Source organism: Dipteris shenzhenensis, chromosome 7, assembly GCF_047967505.1.
Source record: "Dipteris shenzhenensis isolate YYH24624 ecotype China chromosome 7, Dip_SZ_1.0, whole genome shotgun sequence".
Taxonomy (NCBI): Eukaryota; Viridiplantae; Streptophyta; class Polypodiopsida; order Gleicheniales; family Dipteridaceae; genus Dipteris; species Dipteris shenzhenensis.
In genome coordinates, this window is record NC_141602.1 from 13767451 (window position 1) to 13791227 (window position 23777).

The 23777-nt window shown below is 45.5% G+C and overlaps 1 protein-coding gene across 3 annotated transcripts in view; it reads left to right on the top strand.

Annotated features, from left to right (window-relative positions):
* MCM8 (minichromosome maintenance 8) overlaps positions 1–22808 on the top strand; it is an 81649-nt gene extending 58841 nt beyond the window's left edge. For 2 of the 3 annotated variants that reach the window (XM_087377008.1, XM_087377009.1), the window contains 7 exons: positions 20586–20715; positions 20834–20879; positions 20989–21151; positions 21286–21460; positions 21575–21745; positions 21862–21975; positions 22430–22808. In XM_087377008.1, the coding sequence (XP_087233134.1) occupies positions 20586–20715; positions 20834–20879; positions 20989–21151; positions 21286–21460; positions 21575–21745; positions 21862–21975; positions 22430–22489 (859 nt within the window). In that variant the 3' untranslated portion in view covers positions 22490–22808. The remainder of the gene's footprint in view (positions 1–20585; positions 20716–20833; positions 20880–20988; positions 21152–21285; positions 21461–21574; positions 21746–21861; positions 21976–22429) is intronic. The other variant, XM_087377010.1, reaches the window with a different exon arrangement.
* Positions 22809–23777: the final 969 nt, after the last annotated feature.

A 23777-nucleotide genomic window follows, 5' to 3' on the forward strand; every position in this document is an offset into this window, starting at 1 on the left:
TCACCCATCCTGATATCTTGCTGTTGTCGAGGATGATGATGATATTGATGATGATGTTGAGATTGATATATAGTCGACTATCGACATGACTATGTTGTACTTAGGACTTAGTACTGCCATTCTACATTTTTGCATTTTGCATTGGTATGGATGCTCGTTTAGTAGCTCCACTACCACAGCTTGTTGTATCAGGATTTTCACAGTCTCATAGATCCATCGGTCTTCAGAAGACTTTAATAAACTTTCTTTCTTTCTTTCTTTCTTTCTACATGTAGAACTTGCATATAGAAGTTGCATGTAGGAGTTACATGTAGAACTTGCATGTAGGAGTCGGAGCCCGACTGACGGGGGTCACAGTAGCCTTGGTTAGATGCAGAGCTACGACCAGGAGACGTGCCAAGACGGCACCACTGAGTGGCCGACAACACTCTATTGCCGACTTCATGCCTCCACTGCCTCATCCATCCTGATATCTTGCTGTTGCTGGGGATGATGATGATATTGATGATGATGTTGAGATTGATATATAGTTGACCATCGACATGACTATGTTATACTTAGGACTTAGTATTGCCATTCTGCATTTTTGCATTTTTTGCATTTTGCATTTTGCATTGGTATGGATGCTCGTTTAGTAGCTCCACTACTATAGCTCGTTGTATCAGGATTTTCACAGTCTCATAGACCCATCGGTCTTCCGAAAACTTTAATAAACTTTCTTTCTTTCTTTCTTTTCTTTCTTCACCTGCCTCCTCCATCCCAATCTTCTTTCTAAAGTGATGACATATCTTCATTTTGTTTGAATGGCCTTCTAGCTTCGATTGGCGAATGGCTATTGTTCAGCCAACCTCCTTCACTTTTGCCCGCCGGTGTGTGGATAAAAAAGAAAAAATGTTTTTCACTTGTTGCGTGTTGATGGGTGAGTGCAGAGCTATGTATATAGCTAGTTGGTAGGGGAAATGAGCTGTGGATACCCTCATGACGGACTCCACACTGATGATATATTGTCTTGAGATGGAAGACACTTCTACAAGGACTTCTGGGAGATAATGAAGTGCAGTGTAGGATCACCAGATAATCCAGAACATGGTATTCAGAGTGTGACGGGGTTTTGTTGTGGGATGACATACGCCTTTCATGGTTGTCCCGAGTCCTCTCTATATGAGGGCATGAACTAAATGCTAAGTGATGGTGGCATGCAAGTGAGTGAGTGCCTAACTAGAACCATATGGGCATTAAGAGCTTTGGTATAGTTAGAAGGATTGGGAGAGTGGTGAAAAAGCAAAAGGTGACGTGGCCATAATCAAAAAAGCATGCATGCAGGTGGCTACGTGATGAGGAAGCGAAAGCTCTCGGCGACAAGCTGGCATGAACGGGAAGAAGAACGAGCTGGTGGAAGGATCGAAGGCGAGAAGGAGCTTCTTATATAGGGGAGGCTCTTCTCGATAAAAGAAAAAAGGAGGAGGGAAGCGTGGTGAACTGAAAAGCACCGAACGGGAGGAGAGCAGGGGCCGTGAGTTGGTGAGGAGCTCGCTTGGGGATTCTGGGTTGATGGTGGCGTCGACTGCAGGCCAGGAGAGCTCAAGGGAGTAACTTAGGCGACGAAGGGAGAGCTTGTTGATGGTGGTTGCAATAGTGAGCTGGAGATTAAGGAATCGTGGGCTCACAGCATAGAAGGCGACGGGAGTTACGTGAGTAAGGGAGCAAGGAAGAGGGGAGCTGTGGCGACGCGATTACACGCTGCATGGTTCTGGAGATGAGCGGAAAAGATACGTAAAAGGAGAGACCTTGGCTACAAGGAGCTTTGGGATTTGGAGCGTCGTTGCTATGCAAGCCAGGGAGATCCTTGGATAATACGGGTGGTGTAACGAGAACGCGGGCTGGTCATCACGCGGACTGATGGATGGTGAAGGCTGTTGAGGGAGCTTTGTTAGCTCTGTGGGCGAAGGGAGGACCACAGATGAGGAGGACTTTGGGAGCTCATAGGGAGCGATGGAGGTCTCTTGTTCTGCGCGCTGGAGTACCTTGAGCGATAGAGAGAGCCGCTGGAAGGAAGAAGACGATGGTGGGCACGGGAGTTTTAAGCTTCTTGGCTGGCTGAGAACATGAACACGGAGTGGTGAGGAATTGCCAGGAGGCAGTATCCGACGGGATGGCGAGCAGCTGTTGTGGGAGCTCACAGTAGTAGGAGTTCCTTCGATAACTAGAAAGGAGGACCTTAGACGATAAAGGCTCGTAGGGGTGGTGAGAGACCGTGAGCGACTAAAGGTCTTGGGAAGAAGCATGTTCGGTGGGCAGGAGGACTATGGAAAGAGAGCTATTTGGCAGGCCAAAGCGACTGTGGGAGGGTGTATACATCGGGTCCAAGAGAGAAGACTGATTGGGCTAGAAGCCTTCTGACAGAAGAGGTGGTCACATGGGAAGAAGACAGATTTGTATGCCAGGAAGGCGGCAGTGGTGACTCTGTTCACGTGATGGGAGTGGGATATCGAGTGCAGAGGCTTGGAGAACTCAAACGACAGAGGATGTTTGTGTTCAGAGAGAAAGCTTTGAGAAGCTGCTAGCAGTTAGTGTACCGATTGAAGGAGTGGGCTGAGAGAATGGGGTGGACAATCGTGTATAGAAGCTGGAATACCTTGGTTTGAGGAAGCATGAGCTGCAACAAGAATGTAGTTGAGCTTGCATGAGATTAAAGAGGCTGAAGTCTTTGCTTGAGGTGTCTTTTGTGTGGGCTTGTACATGGTTGACTATGAGCTATTGCTTAGTAAAATGGCGGGCTGCATCATTTCTGGTACTTGATGCTGATCTCAGGAAGACATGATAAGATGTCTGACTTCTGACTGTGGCCATTTAGTGGGTTGATGTCTTGAAGAGTCAAGAAGATAGTCTTCATGTACATCGTGGGTTGGATGCATTTGAAGCTGAATGTTTTCTGAGTTATTGAAGCAAGAAGTCCACTTGTCTTGAACTGTGTAGTCCACTGAGTTTTTTTCTGAGGTAGACTGGCTTCTGGAGGAAGTGTGGCCAGAGTGTGAGTTGTATCAGAAGCTATGTGTAGAGCAATGATGTTGTATGAATGCCTTTTGCCTTGTGATTGTGTTGTTCGGGTGTTTTAAACGTGGATGAGGGTGGTCGTGAAGGCAGGTTAGGCTCTACTCTTTTTATCCATCCACGTTTTGGTGCCTCCACGGAGGAAGTTCACTTCAGTTTACAAGATTGGAGGAGCAGGTGTTCTGAGACGTGTTGCAAGCAATGGGGAGAAATCCACACATGAGAGTGATACAGTGTGAGTGGTGTGGAAAATGTGGTCACAGGAAGGACAGATGTATTGAAGTCCAGCTACGTGTGATCCGACTCCGAGCCAGAGTGCAGAGAGCTTTGAAAGTGCTTGGCCGCAGGAAAAAGAATGCTCTTCGGATGCAGAGTGAGCTTCCTCAGTAGTGTGGTTGTTTTGTTGCCTTCGAGTTTTGTTGTGGTTGAGAAAGCCAGGGTGTGTGACAGTTGAAAGATTGTGAGGATGGCAGAGGACTTTCCAGAGTTTTGGGGGATGCCATATGAGAATGCAGTGAGATTCTTGGAAAAGATGGAATTCAGAGCACTTATGAAGGATAGGGCAACCCCTCAGATTTTGTTTCAGATCATGAATTATTGTTTGCAGGGAGATGCAAAGGCATGGTTGCAGACTCAAGTGGCTGCCTTCAGGACTGCTCATCCTCAGCAGCAAAATCCGGAGTATACAGTGGTGAGAGCAGCTTTTCTTGCACGGTTTGCACAATCCAGGAGCCCTAATGAAGTATGGAAGGAGTTGTGCAAAATTCAGCAAAAGGATAATCAGGATGTGGATCAGTATTTGATAGAGTTTAGTAGACTATGGAGTCTATGGTGTGAGGCTTTGATTCCTGAAATACCCCCGCAGATGATAAAGAGAGACCGGTTTGTGGCTGGTCTAGAACCTTCACTCCGTCTGAAGGTGGAGCTGAAGAATATTGATAGTTTTGAGGATGCAGTCAGAGTGGCTAGAGAGAAAGAATGGAAGGTCAAAAGATTGAAACAGCTTGGTATGCAAGAGGAGCCTAAAGCCCTGGTCAATAGGCCAGAAATGATTAAGGCATATGTAGAGAGAGAGCCGGTGTCTATTCCTATGCGGGATGATTCCCTAAAAAAGGAATTGCATGAAGCTGTGGAGCTGATGAAAACACTCAGCCTAAATTGGATGGAGATTGCAGGAAGAAGCAGAGGTCAAAATAACAGGAGAGTTGCTATGGATGGAGGAGAAGGAAGTTCAGCTGATGCAAGGAGAGTACCAGATTATGTGATGAGCTGTAGGCTGGAATTGGAAGAGGAACTTGAGGAGATGAAGAGATAGGTTTTTTGAGTGAGACAGAGAAAGAGAGCATCTCATCAGAGGAAGAGAGTCAGTTGTCTTCACTGTTGAAGGAACCTGATGATGTAAGGGAGCTGGATATCATTACACTTATGAGTGGAGGCTTGTCAGTTGCTATGAAGGAAGGTGTTGCTCAGCTAGTTCTGTGTGAGGCGGTAGAAGAGAGCCCGAGAGAAGGGGTTGCTACCATAGATAGCAGAAATGTTGAGAGCCCATTAAAGGCAGCTAAGGATAAGTCTATGTGTGTAGATGATGATCATGCTCCAGTGTTGAGTGGTGATGATATGCCTATGATGGCTGAATGCAATCAGTTTGTGGTTGACACTGTGATTGTGCATACCGAAGAAGCTGAGATTTCAGGTTCAGCAAATGAGGAAGAGAGGTGTGAAATTAGTAGTGAAGATGAGAGCTCAATCATGTGTGACAGTGATGAAACTGATGTGGCTATTATTGATAAGGTAAAAGACCTACATTCAGCAAATGTTGATTGTGTGCATGCAAACTGTGATGAGGATGATGAGGTTAAGATTCAGTGTTTACAAGATGATGGTGATTCAGTTGATGAGCTAGATTGTGTTCTTGATGATGCACTGGATGATATGTTAGCATTGATCTCTTCGAAAGAGAATGAAAACACCAGTATGCATGTTGAGATAGATGGCAGTGATAGTGTGGTTGATGATCAGCTGGATGCTTTACTTGATGATACCCTCATGGATTTTGCATGTGTGGTTGGCAATGACAAGAAAGAGTATGCTGGTATGTTTGAGCATTCTTCAGGTGGAAGAGATGTTTGTTTGCTCCCGAGTGATCTTGATAATTCATGTGATGGGTTGAGTTTTGCAGCTTCGAAGATTGAGGCAATAGGATATGCTGAGAAGTCCCTAATCATAGATTATGAGCTGGTTGTGCCTGTGAGATCTGTGTGTGAGGTTGTGACCTCAAAAGATGTAGCTCATGTGAAGATGAGCAAGACTCATGATATAAGTGTGACGGCTGATAGCCAGTGGAGTTGTGTAATATCTTGGCAGGATAAGTTATGGGATCCTGGAGACTTACATGGAAGGAGCTGGTGGCTACATCAACTTGGTGTGTTGTTGATTCCATTTGATCCAGGGGGATGGTGGATTATGCATATCTGGCAGTGGAGGATTCAAAGTTATCCTTTTGATCCGGGAGGAGGAATGCAGAGGCATAGAGCACAAGCTTGCTTTGTTTTTGATCCAGATGGTTTGCTGATGTTTTTCTTTAGCTGCTGGACATGAATGTCACAGCAGAAGAGTAGGGGTTGCTAGAGATGTGTGGATAAAAAAGAAAAAATGTTTTTCACTTGTTGCGTGTTGATGGGTGAGTGCAGAGCTATGTATATAGCTAGTTGGTAGGGGAAATGAGCTGTGGATACCCTCATGACGGACTCCACACTGATGATATATTGTCTTGAGATGGAAGACACTTCTACAAGGACTTCTGGGAGATAATGAAGTGCAGTGTAGGATCACCAGATAATCCAGAACATGGTATTCAGAGTGTGACGGGGTTTTGTTGTGGGATGACATACGCCTTTCATGGTTGTCCCGAGTCCTCTCTATATGAGGGCATGAACTAAATGCTAAGTGATGGTGGCATGCAAGTGAGTGAGTGCCTAACTAGAACCATATGGGCATTAAGAGCTTTGGTATAGTTAGAAGGATTGGGAGAGTGGTGAAAAAGCAAAAGGTGACGTGGCCATAATCAAAAAAGCATGCATGCAGGTGGCTACGTGATGAGGAAGCGAAAGCTCTCGACGACAAGCTGGCATGAACGGGAAGAAGAACGAGCTGGTGGAAGGATCGAAGGCGAGAAGGAGCTTCTTATATAGGGGAGGCTCTTCTCGATAAAAGAAAAAAGGAGGAGGGAAGCGTGGTGAACTGAAAAGCACCGAACGGGAGGAGAGCAGGGGCCGTGAGTTGGTGAGGAGCTCGCTTGGGGATTCTGGGTTGATGGTGGCGTCGACTGCAGGCCAGGAGAGCTCAAGGGAGTAACTTAGGCGACGAAGGGAGAGCTTGTTGATGGTGGTTGCAATAGTGAGCTGGAGATTAAGGAATCGTGGGCTCACAGCATAGAAGGCGACGGGAGTTACGTGAGTAAGGGAGCAAGGAAGAGGGGAGCTGTGGCGACGCGATTACACGCTGCATGGTTCTGGAGATGAGCGGAAAAGATACGTAAAAGGAGAGACCTTGGCTACAAGGAGCTTTGGGATTTGGAGCGTCGTTGCTATGCAAGCCAGGGAGATCCTTGGATAATACGGGTGGTGTAACGAGAACGCGGGCTGGTCATCACGCGGACTGATGGATGGTGAAGGCTGTTGAGGGAGCTTTGTTAGCTCTGTGGGCGAAGGGAGGACCACAGATGAGGAGGACTTTGGGAGCTCATAGGGAGCGATGGAGGTCTCTTGTTCTGCGCGCTGGAGTACCTTGAGCGATAGAGAGAGCCGCTGGAAGGAAGAAGACGATGGTGGGCACGGGAGTTTTAAGCTTCTTGGCTGGCTGAGAACATGAACACGGAGTGGTGAGGAATTGCCAGGAGGCAGTATCCGACGGGATGGCGAGCAGCTGTTGTGGGAGCTCACAGTAGTAGGAGTTCCTTCGATAACTAGAAAGGAGGACCTTAGACGATAAAGGCTCGTAGGGGTGGTGAGAGACCGTGAGCGACTAAAGGTCTTGGGAAGAAGCATGTTCGGTGGGCAGGAGGACTATGGAAAGAGAGCTATTTGGCAGGCCAAAGCGACTGTGGGAGGGTGTATACATCGGGTCCAAGAGAGAAGACTGATTGGGCTAGAAGCCTTCTGACAGAAGAGGTGGTCACATGGGAAGAAGACAGATTTGTATGCCAGGAAGGCGGCAGTGGTGACTCTGTTCACGTGATGGGAGTGGGATATCGAGTGCAGAGGCTTGGAGAACTCAAACGACAGAGGATGTTTGTGTTCAGAGAGAAAGCTTTGAGAAGCTGCTAGCAGTTAGTGTACCGATTGAAGGAGTGGGCTGAGAGAATGGGGTGGACAATCGTGTATAGAAGCTGGAATACCTTGGTTTGAGGAAGCATGAGCTGCAACAAGAATGTAGTTGAGCTTGCATGAGATTAAAGAGGCTGAAGTCTTTGCTTGAGGTGTCTTTTGTGTGGGCTTGTACATGGTTGACTATGAGCTATTGCTTAGTAAAATGGCGGGCTGCATCATTTCTGGTACTTGATGCTGATCTCAGGAAGACATGATAAGATGTCTGACTTCTGACTGTGGCCATTTAGTGGGTTGATGTCTTGAAGAGTCAAGAAGATAGTCTTCATGTACATCATCGTGGGTTGGATGCATTTGAAGCTGAATGTTTTCTGAGTTATTGAAGCAAGAAGTCCACTTGTCTTGAACTGTGTAGTCCACTGAGTTTTTTTCTGAGGTAGACTGGCTTCTGGAGGAAGTGTGGCCAGAGTGTGAGTTGTATCAGAAGCTATGTGTAGAGCAATGATGTTGTATGAATGCCTTTTGCCTTGTGATTGTGTTGTTCGGGTGTTTTAAACGTGGATGAGGGTGGCCGTGAAGGCAGGTTAGGCTCTACTCTTTTTATCCATCCACCGGAAATGCATATTCTCAAAGGAAATGTTGCTGTGGCTAGGGAGCGGATGCTTGCCACTACTCGTGAGGCTAGGGACAGGATGCTTGTAATGTGCCTAAGATTGTCCTACGTGTATAGGAAAATGTGTCGGTACAGATGGCTCGTCGATCGAAGGTCACGACGTAAAGATATGAGCGAATTAGTGTAAAATGAGGCTCGCACGGGGGCACGAATGAGCGAGTTCTAGGGATGCCAAAATGGTGTGCAATGGGTTTGAAAAATGCCCTGTAGTATGGTGTTCCCGTGTGTGAAATTTTGATCCAAACGGGGCCCAGTTTGGGTCCCAAATGGGCGTGATACGAAGTGTTGAAGTAGGGGTAAAATTGGCCTTTTGGGGGGGGGGGGTCTTGGTCTTAAGGTTGGTGTGAAGTCCAACTGAGGGGTTTGAACCAAGTTAATTTCAGTTAGTCTAACTATCCTATAACCTCATCAGTTACTATAACTGGGTAGTTAGTTTAACTAACCTAACTACTTTCACTAACTACAGTGAGTCACTAACTGAAGGTTAGTTAAGCTAACCTAGCTGTTAGTAACTAACTTGGGTTAAACTAACCTAACCTAACCTAACCTAACCTAGATTAAACTTAACTAGGGTTAGATATAGGGTTAGGTTAGTAGTTGTTTAAAAAAAAATATATATAATAGGAAAATTTTCTTGGGGGGGAGGGAGGGAGGAGGGCATCGCGCAACGGCGCGGTAGTATGTGAGGGGGGGGGCGTTTTCGCGAACGGGGGGAGAGGAGAGTATGGAGTGGAGAGGAGGGGAGGACATGCTTTTGGATGTGGAGTGCAAGGAAGCATGGACACTTGAGACAATTGCTTGGAATACCAAAGTAGAACTCAACACAATGCCCTAAAGAGTGTGGGCTTCATTCCATTATGGGGTATTTTACAAGTTGGAGAGCTTCTCTCTTTGCATGTAGGAATTGTAAGATATTCTCTCTCTATCACTGCGAGTGGTTGGAAGGGAAACGTCCAAGTCCCATCTAGGGCTTGTGTGCATTCGGATCTCCAAAATTGCCATCGTGCGGTGAGACTGGCAATGACCTTTCAACAAGTGGAGTGAATGGGAGGGGCTCGATGTTTGTCCATGGAGGGCATTGTTGGCTATGGCAGGCAATGGAAGCTACTTGCAGATCTCTATGCATGTCAAACAGCTCCCACGGTCATCTTCACTGATAGCCAAAGCACTCTGACTATCAGTGAAGATGACGGTGGGAGCTGTCTGACATGTATAGAGATCTGCAAGTAGCTTCCAAAGCCAAACACACTCCATTGTAGCTGTAAAAGTTGTCCAATATAACTTGGATTGTGACATCAAAAAGCCCCCCTCACTGCTAGCAAATTGTATGCCAAGATAGTAGTGCAAAAGACCAAGATCAGACATAGCAAATGTCTTCTGCAAATCAAGCTTAAAATCTGCAATTTGCTGAGCACGTGTGTCAGTCACAAGAATGCCATTGGAACTAAGTGGGTTTATAAAATTAAACGGAAAGTTGATGATTTAGTGGACCGTTAGAAAGCCCATCTTGTTCCTAAGGGCTATGCTCAGCAGCAAGGCATTGATTTTGAGGAAAATTTTTCTCCCATCACTATTTGTATTGTTATTGCCTTTGCAGCCCACTTTCATTGGGAGGTACATCAGCTTGATATCAAGATAGCTTTCCTTCATGGGCATTTGCAGGAAGTGGTCTATGTTTCCCAGCCTCCTGGTTTTGAGGTTGAAACCTCCTAGCAATGGAAGCTACTTGTAGATCTCTATGCATGTCAGAGAGCTCCCACCATCATCTTCATTGATAGTCAAAGTGCTTTGGCTGTTGCACGGAATCGTGTTTTCCATGCTCGCACAAAGCATATTGAGGTTCACTATCACTATGTCAGAGAGAGATTATCAGCATGAGATATTTAGTTGTCTTATGTTCTCATTGAAGACAACTTGGCAGATCTTTTTACGAAGGTTCTACCTCGACCTAAGTTTGAGGCTTCTCGGCAAGCTTTAAACTTAGTTCCTTTTGTGACTTGATCAGGTATACTCTGCACAGTCATAGGTTGCTATATCCCTGCAAGATGAATATGTGCAACCATGACATTAGATATCCAGGTATCCTTAGCCATGTCCAGGTACTTCAACCCATACCATGGAGGGGGGTTTGTAGGCCATTCTATGGGCTATCCATAGGTGTCACTTGTTCCTTGGTATGTGCCTTGTAGGACTAGTTACAGTCAGTTAGAATTGTCGGTACAGTTAGTTCATGTACCACCTAGTTCAGTTAGGACACTTAGTCCAGTTAGGGCATTTAGTCCTAGGGTTTTGTCATATTGGCTCCCTCTTGAGCCTCCACTTATTGTAGCAGCATTTTTAATACATCAGCTCATTTTGGCTTTTTCTCACTCATTTCTGAGCTTCCATTTCCTGCCATAGCCAACAGGCATTGCATTTGGATTAATAAGATAAGGGTTCTCCTTGGCTATAAGAGTAGCTCTGTCTGAGTTTGTTCCCTCGTAGAAAAGTTGGATGTCCAAATCTGCCATGTGGTGAGATTGACAATTGTGTGCAAGTTGACAGAATGGGAGGGGCGTGATGTTTGTGCAAAGAGGGCAGCACAACATCCAGACTGGTAGGTTGGGTGGTCCCTCGGTGATAAGAAAAGCCTGTCTTAGTCTTCTCTGTTATAGAAAATTTATGGGCTGGACTGTGTGAGCCATGCCACATATCCCTAAGTGACGTAAAGAGCACCTCACCTTAAGTCCAATCATCTTCTAACTCACCTAAGTCCAAGATTAACTTTGAGGATTTCATGGGAAGAATGATGGAGCAACAGGAACAGATGATGCAACAATTTATGGATCAACAACAACCTGATATCAGTTTGGCCAGCTTAATTCAGCTTGGAGCAGAGGGTAGATGGTTGTTGAGATTTGCAAAAACCTTCATAGCTTTATATGATGCATTCATGCAATTGACAGTTGGCTTTTATTATTACCACGATGGACTAGTTTATTGGCCCTATGAGGTGGTTGTACCAGCTTTTGAGGTGGCAGGCAAGTTTCCAGGATTACTCTTAGAATGTTGGAAAAGCGGTTTAACTACTAGGCAGTTTCCTTATGCAGGAGTGACAATTTATAAAAGAGGGGCCGATTTTTGATCATAACATTGCTTTTGCTCACATGAGAGTTGCGTGAAGATAAATCGATGGTCTTGGTTGCAGCTTTTGTAGCTCTGTTTGTAAACTGGCAACAAGCCTGTGAGGATGAGCCAATATTGTCCAATGGTCTTCTTCTGTGGTTTCTAGACTTGTAAGAAGCGTCAATTTCAATCTAGGATGATTTGTTTGTAGTTTCCTTCTTTATATGTCAACCTGTTCCTTCCGTGAGCTCCAACAAGGAATGTTTGCATGAGGAAACGTTTATGGAATTATTTTTATGAAGGCTTTGTAATTCTGGATGGAAAGTCTTTCAGTTTGATTAGTATGTCAATTCTCTCGCTCTTGCTACCTTATTTTTATAACTGATGTTAATTCAGTGAGGAACATAGTAGAGCCTAAAGGAAAGGAGATAGCTAGGGATGAACTAGCCATGAGGCATGTGGATTCGGAGAAGGCTGGAGTAGCCCCAGGTAAGCATGATTTCATGGCTGAAGCTAGAAGGGCATATCTACAGCAACCTTCCAGATCTACACCTGTTTCGGTCACAGTCCCTACTCATGGTTCAGATATTGTTCAAGCCTATGGTTGATGGTTTGCCTAATTCCTCCAAGGTATACCAAGCATCCCTCAAGAAAGGAGACATTATTTCAACAGCTTATGGCTTAGAATCAGCTGGGACCTTAGCAAGTTGTAGGACTATTTTAAACTGTGTTCCAGGGATGACTCTTAAAATTCAATTTGCAGTATTGCATTAAGAAGAGTGCCCTCATACATGGTGGAGACACCAACTTTAGGAAGCGAATAGTGGAATAACACCTACTTTATCCACCTAGGAAGAATTTAAGTGTTACGCTCTAGCCGAGGTAGCATGACCTCGGAAGAATCAGTCGACATTTCCCTTATAGGATCTATCTTTGTAATATATGTGTTTGCGCTTTATGAAAATGATCGGGAGGGATTAATGTCAAGGTCCTAGGTGAGGGCTGATAGCACCAGACTAGATAGATCTGAGACCAAGGGCCTAGTGCAAAGATTGTGCCTAGGGGCAAGGAATTAAATGCATCCCAAGAGAGGGGTGAAATGTTGCATTAGGAAGGCCCTATATGGATGACATGTGGCATCTAGATCTATCTAGGGATTTGGGGTCTGTCAAGGCTAGTGAGAGAAGAAAAAAGAATTGGTTTTGACGTGATTTCGATGACAGCTCTCTCTCTCTTGCTTGGAAGTCTTGGCAGAATTGGCTGGGAGGAAAAGAAAGGTGCTACTCCCGTGATCTTTGATCAGAGAAAATCAAGAGGTAGGTGACAATTGGTATCAGAGCTCAAGGTTGGAATGAGAGAATGGACGGACGCGTCGCAGAGTTGAGAAAGTAGAGAGTCGTCGATCATACGGTGGTGCGTGAAGGTGCGACGTGACGAACGGTAGCTGGTGACGGATCAATCGCGGCGCTCACGTGGACCCACGATTGGGCTATGCAGAATGTTGAAACGGAGGGTTCCTGTAAGGCCTTTGACGTTGACAGTCCGTGATCGATCGCTGATCTCAACGGAGAGTCCAGGCAGGCACAGGAGACGTGAAGCGCAGGTGTAAAAATCGTTGACGAAACTTGGTGGAGCGCAAGTCGATGGGCAGACTGCAGCAGAACCATGACGGACACCTGGGGGTCTAACGAAGAAATTAGCTGACAGTTGGTAGCCCGTCGCGTGGGCAGGGATCCGTCTGAGGATTCCGTGAGCAGGGAAACCAGGTGGCCCGAATAGCTCGACAGATCGAAAGCAGGGGGTCTAACGTTGGTTAGTTTATGAAGGCGCCTGATCAACATAAAACGCTAGTCCAACGACCAAAGCTTGTACCTCCGCTGTGATTCCAGACTGGTCGTAAAAGGGAGCGTGGCTGTTCGTTAACGACCAGGGAGCTCTCTTCGAACTCTAATACTTTCGTTTTGTTTTTTTTTTCTCTTCAATTAGTTGGGCGATGCTTTGCTTTCATAGACGGATCTTGAGGGTAATCAGCCTGCATGAGGCTTTAATGTTGTAGCAGGGACAGATTATGCCTGTGTGCTTCAGTCGGAGTCAGATTTTGCAGGAATTTCCCTAGTATAGGGAAAAGCGCCATCTGTGAGATATGCCTGTATTAAATGCTTGATCAGTGTGAATGTGGGATTGCAGGAATTCCCTAGTATAGGGAATTGTGTTCAGAGTGTCAGTACCCTGAATTGTGTCAGCTTGTGATTACAGTGTTCTAGGGGTGTTTTAAAAATTGAAAAAAAAAAAAAAAAACCCCCAAAACAAAACACCTACTGAACTAAATGGAAGCAGAAGAAGGGGCTTCCAGGAGGGACCCTGGTGAATCAGGAGTCCGGCTGACCCAGCAGGGATCGCGCCCAGTAGCTCATACTTTATCTGGCAGGATTGCATTGCTGGAAGATGCCTTGCAACAGTTGTTAGCGCAGCAATTACAAGCCAACACAGGGCAATCTGAACTTAGGAGAGTGCTACAGAGTATGTCTGCCAGACCTTCTCGAGAAGAGAAGGGAAAGGCTCCAATGGAACTGGAGTCTAGTGTCCATACGGTCGAGCCTAGGAAGGCTAAAGTGCCAAATATTGCTAATTACAGACCGGAAAAGTATTCTGGTCAGATGAACGATCGTAGCTCCGATGTCATTGAAACCTGGTTACACAAATGGGACGAGGCATTCGCCATTTGTGAGATCAGAAATGACATCAAAAAGATCCGCGAGGCCACCCATATGTTTAGTGAGGCTGCGGATCGGTGGTGGATCAAAACAACAAAAAGATGGCATAGCATCCACTACCTGGGAGGGGTTTAAAAGAGAGTTCAGGAAACACTTCTTACCTCCTGACGAGGCATCCCGAGCTTGGGATCAATATAGGAACCTTCGTCAGAGAAATTTATCAGTGGCAGAATACACTGATAAGTTTCGAGAGAGTGTAATGAAGGTTGACGAACCCCTGCCTCAATCAATCCAAGTGAAAGATTTCATATTTGGATTGAATGATCGAATAAAAATGGAAGTTCGGGCTAAGTACGCGAACATGCTAGATGATGCAATAGCTATAGCCCTGAACTACGAGGATGCCAAGGGCAGCAAGCCAAGTGGGTTTGCACAGGTCGGAACCCAGTATGGGTATCCGAAGAAATCTGGGTTTAAGAAGAAGTGGGCTAGTAGAGGGAGTGGTTCGCAGCCGAGTGGTCAAGCCAAGCAGGCGAGACCGGCTGAAACTCCTAAACCAAGTACCACCATTGGAGTGAAGAGGAAAGTAACTCCAATGGCAGCCCGGGCTCTAAATCTCCCTTGAACCCAAAACAAAGGGAAAAAGCGAGGAGAGAAGGCTTATGCTTTGGTTGCCTTCAACCTCATCAGTGGAGAGATTGTCCATGTAATAAAGATCGTCGGATGGCTGAGATGGTGATCTCAGAGTGCGACGTGGAGATGCAAGGAAGTCCCAGAGCGGAAGAGATGCAGATTCAGCTAGCGGGATCTTCTCAGAGGTTAGTACCTTGTTTGTTCTGTGTGTCTGTTACTAAGTTAGTGACGAGTGCACCTGATAACATCCTATCTAAGCCCGCAGCAATGGGGTATACAGCCTTCAATGATACGGAGTTAATTAAAATGAAAGGGCAAGTGGCCAGTCATGATGTCATTGTGTTGTTTTGACTCAGCGTCAACTCACAATGTGATTAACTCCAAGCTCGTGAAGAGGCTGAAATTAAAGACAAGTCCATCTGACTATGCGTATACAGTCAGGATGGCCGATGGAAGTTCAACTGAAGTATGGGACCAAAGGGTTACCCAGTTAGAGCTTCGGATTCAGGACTATGCTGAGAAGCTTGATTTTGAAATAACCAAGCTTGCTCATGCGGATATAGCCCTGGGAATGGCGTGGCATTCTAGGAAGAATCCAGCCATTGATTGGAAAAAGCACGTATATCAATTCAAGATGATGATGTGCTTTATGTCTTGCGAGGTGAAAGAGATATGCCTCAGGGACCGTTGGTTTCCGTGATGGAAATCAGAAAGGCTCAAGTAGAATTTTTATACCTTTGCACAGCATCGGTAGAGTCGGTAGATGAGTCTTCGGCTAGCACTGATGTTACGCAAAGTGGTGAGATGGCCAAGCTGGCTAATCTTATAACAGAGGAGTTCTCTGAATGTTTTAGGGATGAACTACCTTATGGGTTACCTCCAGAACGGAAAGTTCAGCATAAGATTGAGCTGATCCCGGGGGCAGAACCTGTAAATAGACCTCCTATAGAATGAGCTTTACTGAAGAAGCGGAGGTGCGTAGGCAACTGGAAGAATACCTCAAGTTGGGGCAGATTCAACCAAGTTTCTCACCTTTTGCTTCACCAGTGATATTAAAGAGGAAAAAGGATGATACGTTTCGCCTCTGTATAGATTACAGAGCATTGAATAATATCACTGTTAAGCACAGGTATCCGATGGCTCGGATTGATGATTTGCTAGATGCATTACATGGAGCCGTGATTTTCAGCAAGATAGATCTTAAGTGCGGCTATCATCAGATCCGGATTAGAGCCGAGGATGTGCATAAAACCGCTTTTAGAAGCAGGTTTGGTCATTATGAGTTTTTGGTAATGCCCTTCGGACTTACCAATGCTCCAGCGACCTTCGTCATGCTTATGAACGATTTACTACGTCCGTATATCGGAAAGTTCGTAGTACATTTCATTGACGATATCTTGATATTCAGTAAAAGTGTTACTGAGCATTGTGAACACTTAAGGATAGTGTTCAGTACTTTGAGGAAAGCCAGTCTTTACGTGAATAAAAAGAAAACTATACTGTGTATGGTTAGGCTTGAGTACTTAGGGTTCATAATTACTCCACAGGGGGTAGAAATGGATCCGAAGAAAGTGGCTGCGATACTAACTTGGCCAATCCCTCAGAGTCTGACCGCGTTGTTGCGATCATTCTTGGGATTTGTCCAGTTTTATAGAAGGCATATCAAAGGATATTCCGAAATAGTATCGCCATTGACTGATCTGACCTCAGATAAAGTACCTTTTATTTGGGGACAGAATCAACAGGAAAGTTTTAACACCATAAAACAAGCTGTGGTCACAGGACCGGTGTTAAAAATAGTTGATCCCCAGAAACCATTGTTCCTAGAAACCGATGCAAGTGGCATTGCGGTAGGAGCAGTCCTCCTTCAAGAGGGAAGGCCAGTAGCCTTCGAAAGCAAGAAGCTTTCTCCCTCTCAAAGGAATTGGCCAACTCATGAATTGGAGTTGTATGCTGTTATCCATGCTTTGAAAACATGGAGGCATTATCTGTATGGTTCCAGAGTTTTATGTGGATGTGGATCATGATACTCTGAAACATTTCTGTAAACAGCCTGACTTGAGGGGCCGCCAAGCTAGGTGGGCAGAGCTCATGCAGGAGTTTAATCTAACGATTCGGTACCGAAGAGGAAAAGACAATAAGGTAGCTGATGCGTTGTCTCGCATTATGCACAACCTGAGTTTCACGGTATTAGAGAGTGCTCTAATGACCGAGATCAGAGAAACTCAGAAGGTGGACGAGTTTGTCCAGAGCTTATGGCCTAAAGCTCATGTGTTAAAACCCGGGGAAAATGAAAAGGATGACCTGGCATCCAGAAAAGGCCAAACTTATGCAAGATATACCATAAGGGATGGTATGCTAGTTAGAAATGGCAAGGTTGTAGTACCTGGTCAGAATGATCTCAGGCAGAGAGTCATTCGACAATGCCATGATAGCCCGTGTGCGGGACATCCAGGAGTCGAGAAGACATATGATCTCGTGAAGCGAGATTTCTTTTGGCCAAAGATGAAAAAGCATATTCATGAATATGTGACACGGTGTTTCTCGTGTCAGGTAAGTAAGGCCGAGCGGCATAGTTACCGCGGAACGGGAACGTTCCGGGAACGTCGGATGCTAGAACGGGAGCAGGAACGGGAACGGGAGCGGATTGGGAACGTCGGGGAACGCCACATCATATGACATGTCAGCATATGACATAAAATGACAAAACATTTAAAATATCCAAGATTAAACTTTAAAGTCTTAAACATTAAAAATTTAAAGACTCCAGAGTCCAGACTCCAAATGGAAACTGAAAAGAAAGTACATTGCATGAGGATATATAATAGCTGAAAATACAAAAAGCTGGCTGCTGAGTACAATTTACATATGACAAAAGTATCAAGTATGACAAGTACAAAACTAGCCTCAAGGGCCAAGGTAACTGGTGAGTCAAAGACTAGTCATCAGCAAGTGGGATCTCATCCTCCTGTCCAGGCTGTCCCTCAATCTGCTCATCCTCATGCTGCTCCACATCATCCTCTCCCTTTGGCTAATCCTTACCATCATTGTCACCAAGATTAAGGGAAAATCCAATAAATGGCTTTGGAGTATACTCAGCCCTGAACTTGTTAAGCAAACACAAGTTCGCATTAACAAATACAAGGTCATTTGCCTTCTGGACGTTCCGGCACGTTCCGCCCTACGTTCCGGCACGTTCCGCCCTACGTTCCGGAACGTTCCGCCACGTTCCGGAACGTTCCGCCTGATAGACACGTTCCGCTACCGTTTCGCCCGTTCCGGGCACGCCTGCAGCTCCGGACCGGCGTTCCGGCGTTCCAAGAAGACGGAACGCCGTTCCGCGGTAACTATGCCGAGCGGGTGAAGCCACCCGGACTTTTACAGCCCTTGGAAATACCACTAAGTAAGTGGGAGAGCATTTCCATGGATTTTATTGTAGGGCTACCTGCAACGCAAGGAGGGTATAATTCTATCCTTGTGGTGGTTGATCGTCTAACCAAGATGGCTCACTTCATTCCGACTAGAGAGTCTATTAGTGCCCCGCAAGTAGCGGAGTTGTTTATTAGACATATATTTCGTCTGCATGGATTGCCTAGATCCATAGTGTCAGACAGAGATGTCAGGTTTACCGGTCACTTTTGGACAGCGGTATTTGAGACACTAAGGACTGAGTTGGGAATGAGTAGTGGGGATCATCCTGAGACGGATGGTCAGACGGAGAGAGTCAACCAGACTTTAGAGGATATGCTGAGGGCATATGTGTCATTGAGGCAACATACATGGGACAAGTGGTTGCCATTGTTGGAGTTTGCCTACAATGATAGAAAACATTCATCTTCTGGGTTCAGTCCGTTTGAACTGAACTATGGTTATAGGCCAGCCAATCCAACTATAGTTGGAGTACCTCAGAAAGTGCCTAGTGCCGCGAACTTTGTAGTTCAGATGCGGGAGATGCTAGCACTTGCGAGAGCTAACATCCGCCAGGCTATGGATAGAGCCAAGGTGTATGCGAATGAAAATCGGTCTATAAGAGTATTTGAAGAAGGGGAAAAAGTTTTTCTCAGAATTCCTTCGCACTCGAAGTCGTTGACTTCAGGAGAGTGTGCTAAGTTATCACCTCGATACTGTGGGCCGTGGTTAATTCTAAAGAGAATAGGCAGTGTAGCCTATAAATTAGAATTGCCACAGGGGTGTAAGGTGCACCCGGTTTTTCATGTTTCACGTTTAAAGAAATTTTTACATACTGGTGACTCACTAATCGAAGGTGTGGTTTTGTTTCAGGAGATAGAGGATATTGCAAGGCGCAAACCAACAAGAATCCTGGACCGAGGAACAATGCAAATACGAAATCGGAAGATACCCACGGTGTTGGTTGCATGGCATGGTCAGCCTCTATCCGAAGCTACCTGGGAATCCGTATATCAGTTGCGGAGAGTGTTCCCAGACTTTATCATCGAGGACGCTGATGTCTGAAGAGGGAAGGAATGTTACGCTCTAGCCGAGGTAGCATGACCTCGGAAGAATCAGTCGACATTTCCCTTATAGGATCTATCTTTGTAATATATGTGTTTGCGCTTTATGAAAATGATCGGGAGGGATTAATGTCAAGGTCCTAGGTGAGGGCTGATAGCACCAGACTAGATAGATCTGAGACCAAGGGCCTAGTGCAAAGATTGTGCCTAGGGGCAAGGAATTAAATGCATCCCAAGAGAGGGGTGAAATGTTGCATTAGGAAGGCCCTATATGGATGACATGTGGCATCTAGATCTATCTAGGGATTTGGGGTCTGTCAAGGCTAGTGAGAGAAGAAAAAAGAATTGGTTTTGACGTGATTTCGATGACAGCTCTCTCTCTCTTGCTTGGAAGTCTTGGCAGAATTGGCTGGGAGGAAAAGAAAGGTGCTACTCCCGTGATCTTTGATCAGAGAAAATCAAGAGGTAGGTGACATTAAGCAGGAGATGCAGCTGGCGGAAACATTTCTCTCCCTTTTTTTGCTGACCAATATGTTTGCCACTAATGGCATGACCGGGTGGTGCAACATGGTTCAGTTAAGCAGTATATTAAGCAATTTTGGAGGATATCCTTGTGTGTTAAGGCTGTTAACGATAAACAGAGTATGGTCAAGTTTATGCATGGGTTGCAGCCAGCTATTGCTGCTGATGTGATGGAATCAAGACCTGAGACCTTGGATGAAGCTATGCAGTTGGCAGAGCTGTTTGAACCAAAGTAGGCCTAAAAGATCAATGAAGACCTTGAGCATAAGTAGGCTAGACTGAGATAATACCAAGAGAGTCCTTCGAAATGAACCAGGAGAAGAATTTGGCTGACCTTAATGATGATACCTACATTGATACCTGACAGTACGGTGTTGAAGCCATTGAGGTACATATGTTTCCATGCGCATCGTTTGTTTATGTAAATCTACCAAATAAACCTTGGCAACAATGCCTCTCCTTGATAGTCGCCTGCAGGACTGCCCATATCTGTCCTGTAGACAGGCTGAAAGTAATATCTATGGGCTGTAGAATGTATGCCAGCTAGTATAGCTGAAAAATTGGGACATCAATCTTCGTGTGATCCGGAATCAGTTTTGAACCAGCTAGTTTTGACAAAAATGTAACACTGTAGGAAGCTACAGTTAAGTTTGGATTTAATCGGCAGGAAGTAGAAGTTCTCAAGAGTCAAAATACACTCTTGAATTCCCCTTGGAATCCCTAGCTCTTCTGATTGACAAGATCTTCTACCATTGTCTTGAGTTAGCATTGTGAATACTTTTTAGTGCTAGAGAGAGTTTGATCAGCTTTACATCCTTATACTCATGTGCAGGAGGGATCTTACTTGATTGTTTCTGGACTTTGTATAACTTCAGTTGTATTAAAGTATTAATAATAGGCCATTTATAAATGTACATTCTCTTGTTTAATCTGTCCTTTTGCATTCTTGCTTCTCTTTCTGAAAGGTTGCTTCCCGTTGTAGGACAGAACTTGTTCACATTGTGCTCATGGATACTGGACGAATGATAGCTTCATCTCACAGTATCATCTGTTAATGAGCACTATTTTCTTTTGGTGTTTAATTTTCCAGCCGATCCAAGACTGTCAATGAGAATCTAAAAATGAGTGCAGCCCTCTTATCACGTTTCGATCTAGTTTTTATCTTATTGGACAAACCGGATGAGCTTATGGACCAGCGTCTTTCTGAGCACATCATGGCTGTATGTAAATGTCCACTTCAGACGAATGCACTATAGACTGTTTGTATCATTTCAGTTAATTTAGTTGTTTTACAAGAAGTGACACTTTAATCTGATAGAAAGCTTCTTTAGGATACAGCTTCATGCAGGTTCGGAGGAGCGCTACAATGCTGCCAGACAATCTCGTAAGGCTTCCTTTTTGGCTTCAACTTTTCATCACTTGGCATCAAATAGATCATGGTAGTATTCTGATTGATCCTTTGTATTTATGATTGATGTGCGACCTTTGTATAGTATTTAAATTGAATCAAGCTGCACACCAAAGCAATGATGAGGGGGGAGCCACTCTGGCAGCCAGGCTGAAACTAAACCCACAAAGTGACCAGAATTTCACACCATTACCAGGTCCACTTCTTCGAAAATATGTTGCGTACGCAAAGCAATATGTTTTTCCAAGGTCTGTGGCAGATCCTTTTGTCGAAATAATTCATATGTTTAAGATTCCAAGATCAGCTTGAGACTGTCTATGGCATCTGCAACAGCATGATGCTATTTTTCCAAGATGCTAAGGAAAAAGCTCTGCTTATGCAGGATGTCCGATGCTGCTGTAAAGGAACTGGGCGAGTTTTATTTGGAACTGAGAAAACACAGCCATTCTGCAGATGGTACACCAATAACAGCTAGACAACTAGAAAGCCTTGTGCGTCTTGCAGAGGCCCGTGCACGGTTAGAGCTCCGGGAAACAATCACACAGCAGGATGCGAAGGTACTTCCTAATATACATAACTTTTAGCGAGATGCACATAAACACTCTGAACAATGGTCATTGTTCTGCCATGCATGTTGTCATACCTTGTTAATTTCAATGTATAAATCACAGGACGTGGTGGAGATCATGAAAGAGTCTTTGTATGATAAACTTGTGGATGAGCATGGTGTAATGGACTATGGACGAAGTGGGGGAATGAGTCAGCAGAAGGAGACAAAGCGATTTTTAAGTGCCCTTCAAAGGCAGTCAGATTTACAGCAGAAAGCTTCCTTTACCTTAAGTGTATATGCTTCCTTTATCCTTGCATTCTGTAAAACTGTATTCTATATCACAGTATTGAGTAAACTACTGGAGTTTAGGTAACTTTTTCTTTTCTCTCATACAGCTTACTTTTGCAGGAGTTATGCTGTCTTGCAGATGATATTGACTTGCGGGTTCCAGATATTGATGCCTTCATTGAAAATTTGAATGATGCTGGGTATCTCCTGAAGAAAGGATCTAGAACCTACCAGGTTCAGAAATGCATGCCACTTTTCCCTTGACTTGATCAAAATCAGTATTTGTGCCCCAGCTGTGCAATCTTAGAGAGTTTCAATATGGTCAGCTTGCTGCCAGTTTTAAACAATTGTTTAGTGAATGAGCTCGGACTGGTGGAATAAGCTAAAATCTAATGGTAATCAAGAGACAGGCATTCTTATGTAATGCTTATGAGGGTATTTGCTTGCCCATCCTTAGTTGCTGGCTCTTCAATCCTCCTTGCATCTGTAATAGGCTTTGTTTGTTGGAGGAGGAACCTCTTCACTCCCTTTCGACAACATCAAGCTTACTCCTATAGGGGAGATGATGGGGTTTTGGTCCCAACTTTTGGCTTGAATGCTTCTTAGAAAAAACTCTAGGGGCCAGCAGTGTACACTTCAAAGATTCTTTACAAAAAAAATATTGTAATACCTTACATTTTTGTTGCAGGTATTATCATCATCATATGCTGGGACCCAACGGGGAAGTCAATTGAGATCTAGAAGCTGAAGGATGCCTGTCTTGCTACTGCATCCTGCTGGTGTCAACCTTGTGTTGATGGTGCAAATATACTTACAATAATAGGTGACAGCTGGAAGTTGATTTGCAGAAGGTTTGAGTGGTGCAAATAGTTCCATTTCCTTTTTGTTGTGGAGAAGAATTTGGACTTCTAAAGAGTATGTAAGGGCTGAAGTACCAAAGATGTTATGTATGTAATTTTGCATAATCTTGGACATAACATTGTTTTGCTTTCTCAATCATTTTATTCAGGTAGACTATCAAAATATACCTTCACAAAAATGGATCCCAAGATATTCCATTCCATGAACCTTCCTGGCAAAATTGGCAAATTTTGTATCTACACATTATGGAGGAAGAGAGCTTGCTATCATTGAATGGACACTGTCTTTATAACAATGGAGAGGGAACTAAAGTTGTTAAAAAGTGTACCTTTTAGTAGGAAACAAAAATAGCCTAAAAAATGTGGGGGGATGTTTTTTGGTGAGCATGCCCAAAACTAGTGAGCACAATCTCTCTCTTTTCTCTTCTCTCTTTGAATGTCCCTCTGTCCTCTCGTTCCCCTTTCAACCTCCCGTCTGCCCCCCCCCCCCTCTCTCTCTCCAGTTGGAGAAGGTCCCCAAGCTCCCTCCTCACCGCTCCTGCTCCGCCCCACTCGTCACTCCTGCTCGCTGCCCTGCTCGCTGCCTGTGGCAGCTCCTCCGCCTGCTGCTGCCCCTCCACCCGCTGCTGCAGCTCCGCCTCCCCCTCCTCTCCACTTGCAGCCCCTTCGCCTGCCTGCTGCTCCCCCTCCGCCTTCAGCTCCGCTTGCTGCAGCTCCCTCTGCCCGCCTGCAGCTCCCTCTCCACTTGCAGCTCCCTCCTTCCCGTCTAGCCTCGCCGCCCTAGCTCCTTCCCTCTCTGCCTAGCCTCGCCACCCGCCTAGCTCCCTCCCTGCCTAGCCCCGCTTCGCCCCACCACCCGCAGTCCTTTTGCCCGCTGCCTCCTTTGCCCCGCTGCCCCTACTCGCGTTCTCTCCCCTGCTTCTGCTCCTCCCTCTCTCCTGCTGCAGCTCCCTCTCGCCCGCTGCATCTCCCTCTGCTGCGCCCTCTCCTCCCCTTCTACTCCGCCTCCTCCACTCTAGCCACCCACCACCCCTCAGCTACGCCCCCTGCTCTCCAGCCACCCCCCCTTGCTCTCCATCCACCCCCCCTTCCCTACTAGCCCCCCCGCTTGCTCTCAGCTTGCTCTCAGCCTACCTACAGCCCCCTCGCCACCCCTCAGCCTCTTTTCAGCCCCCT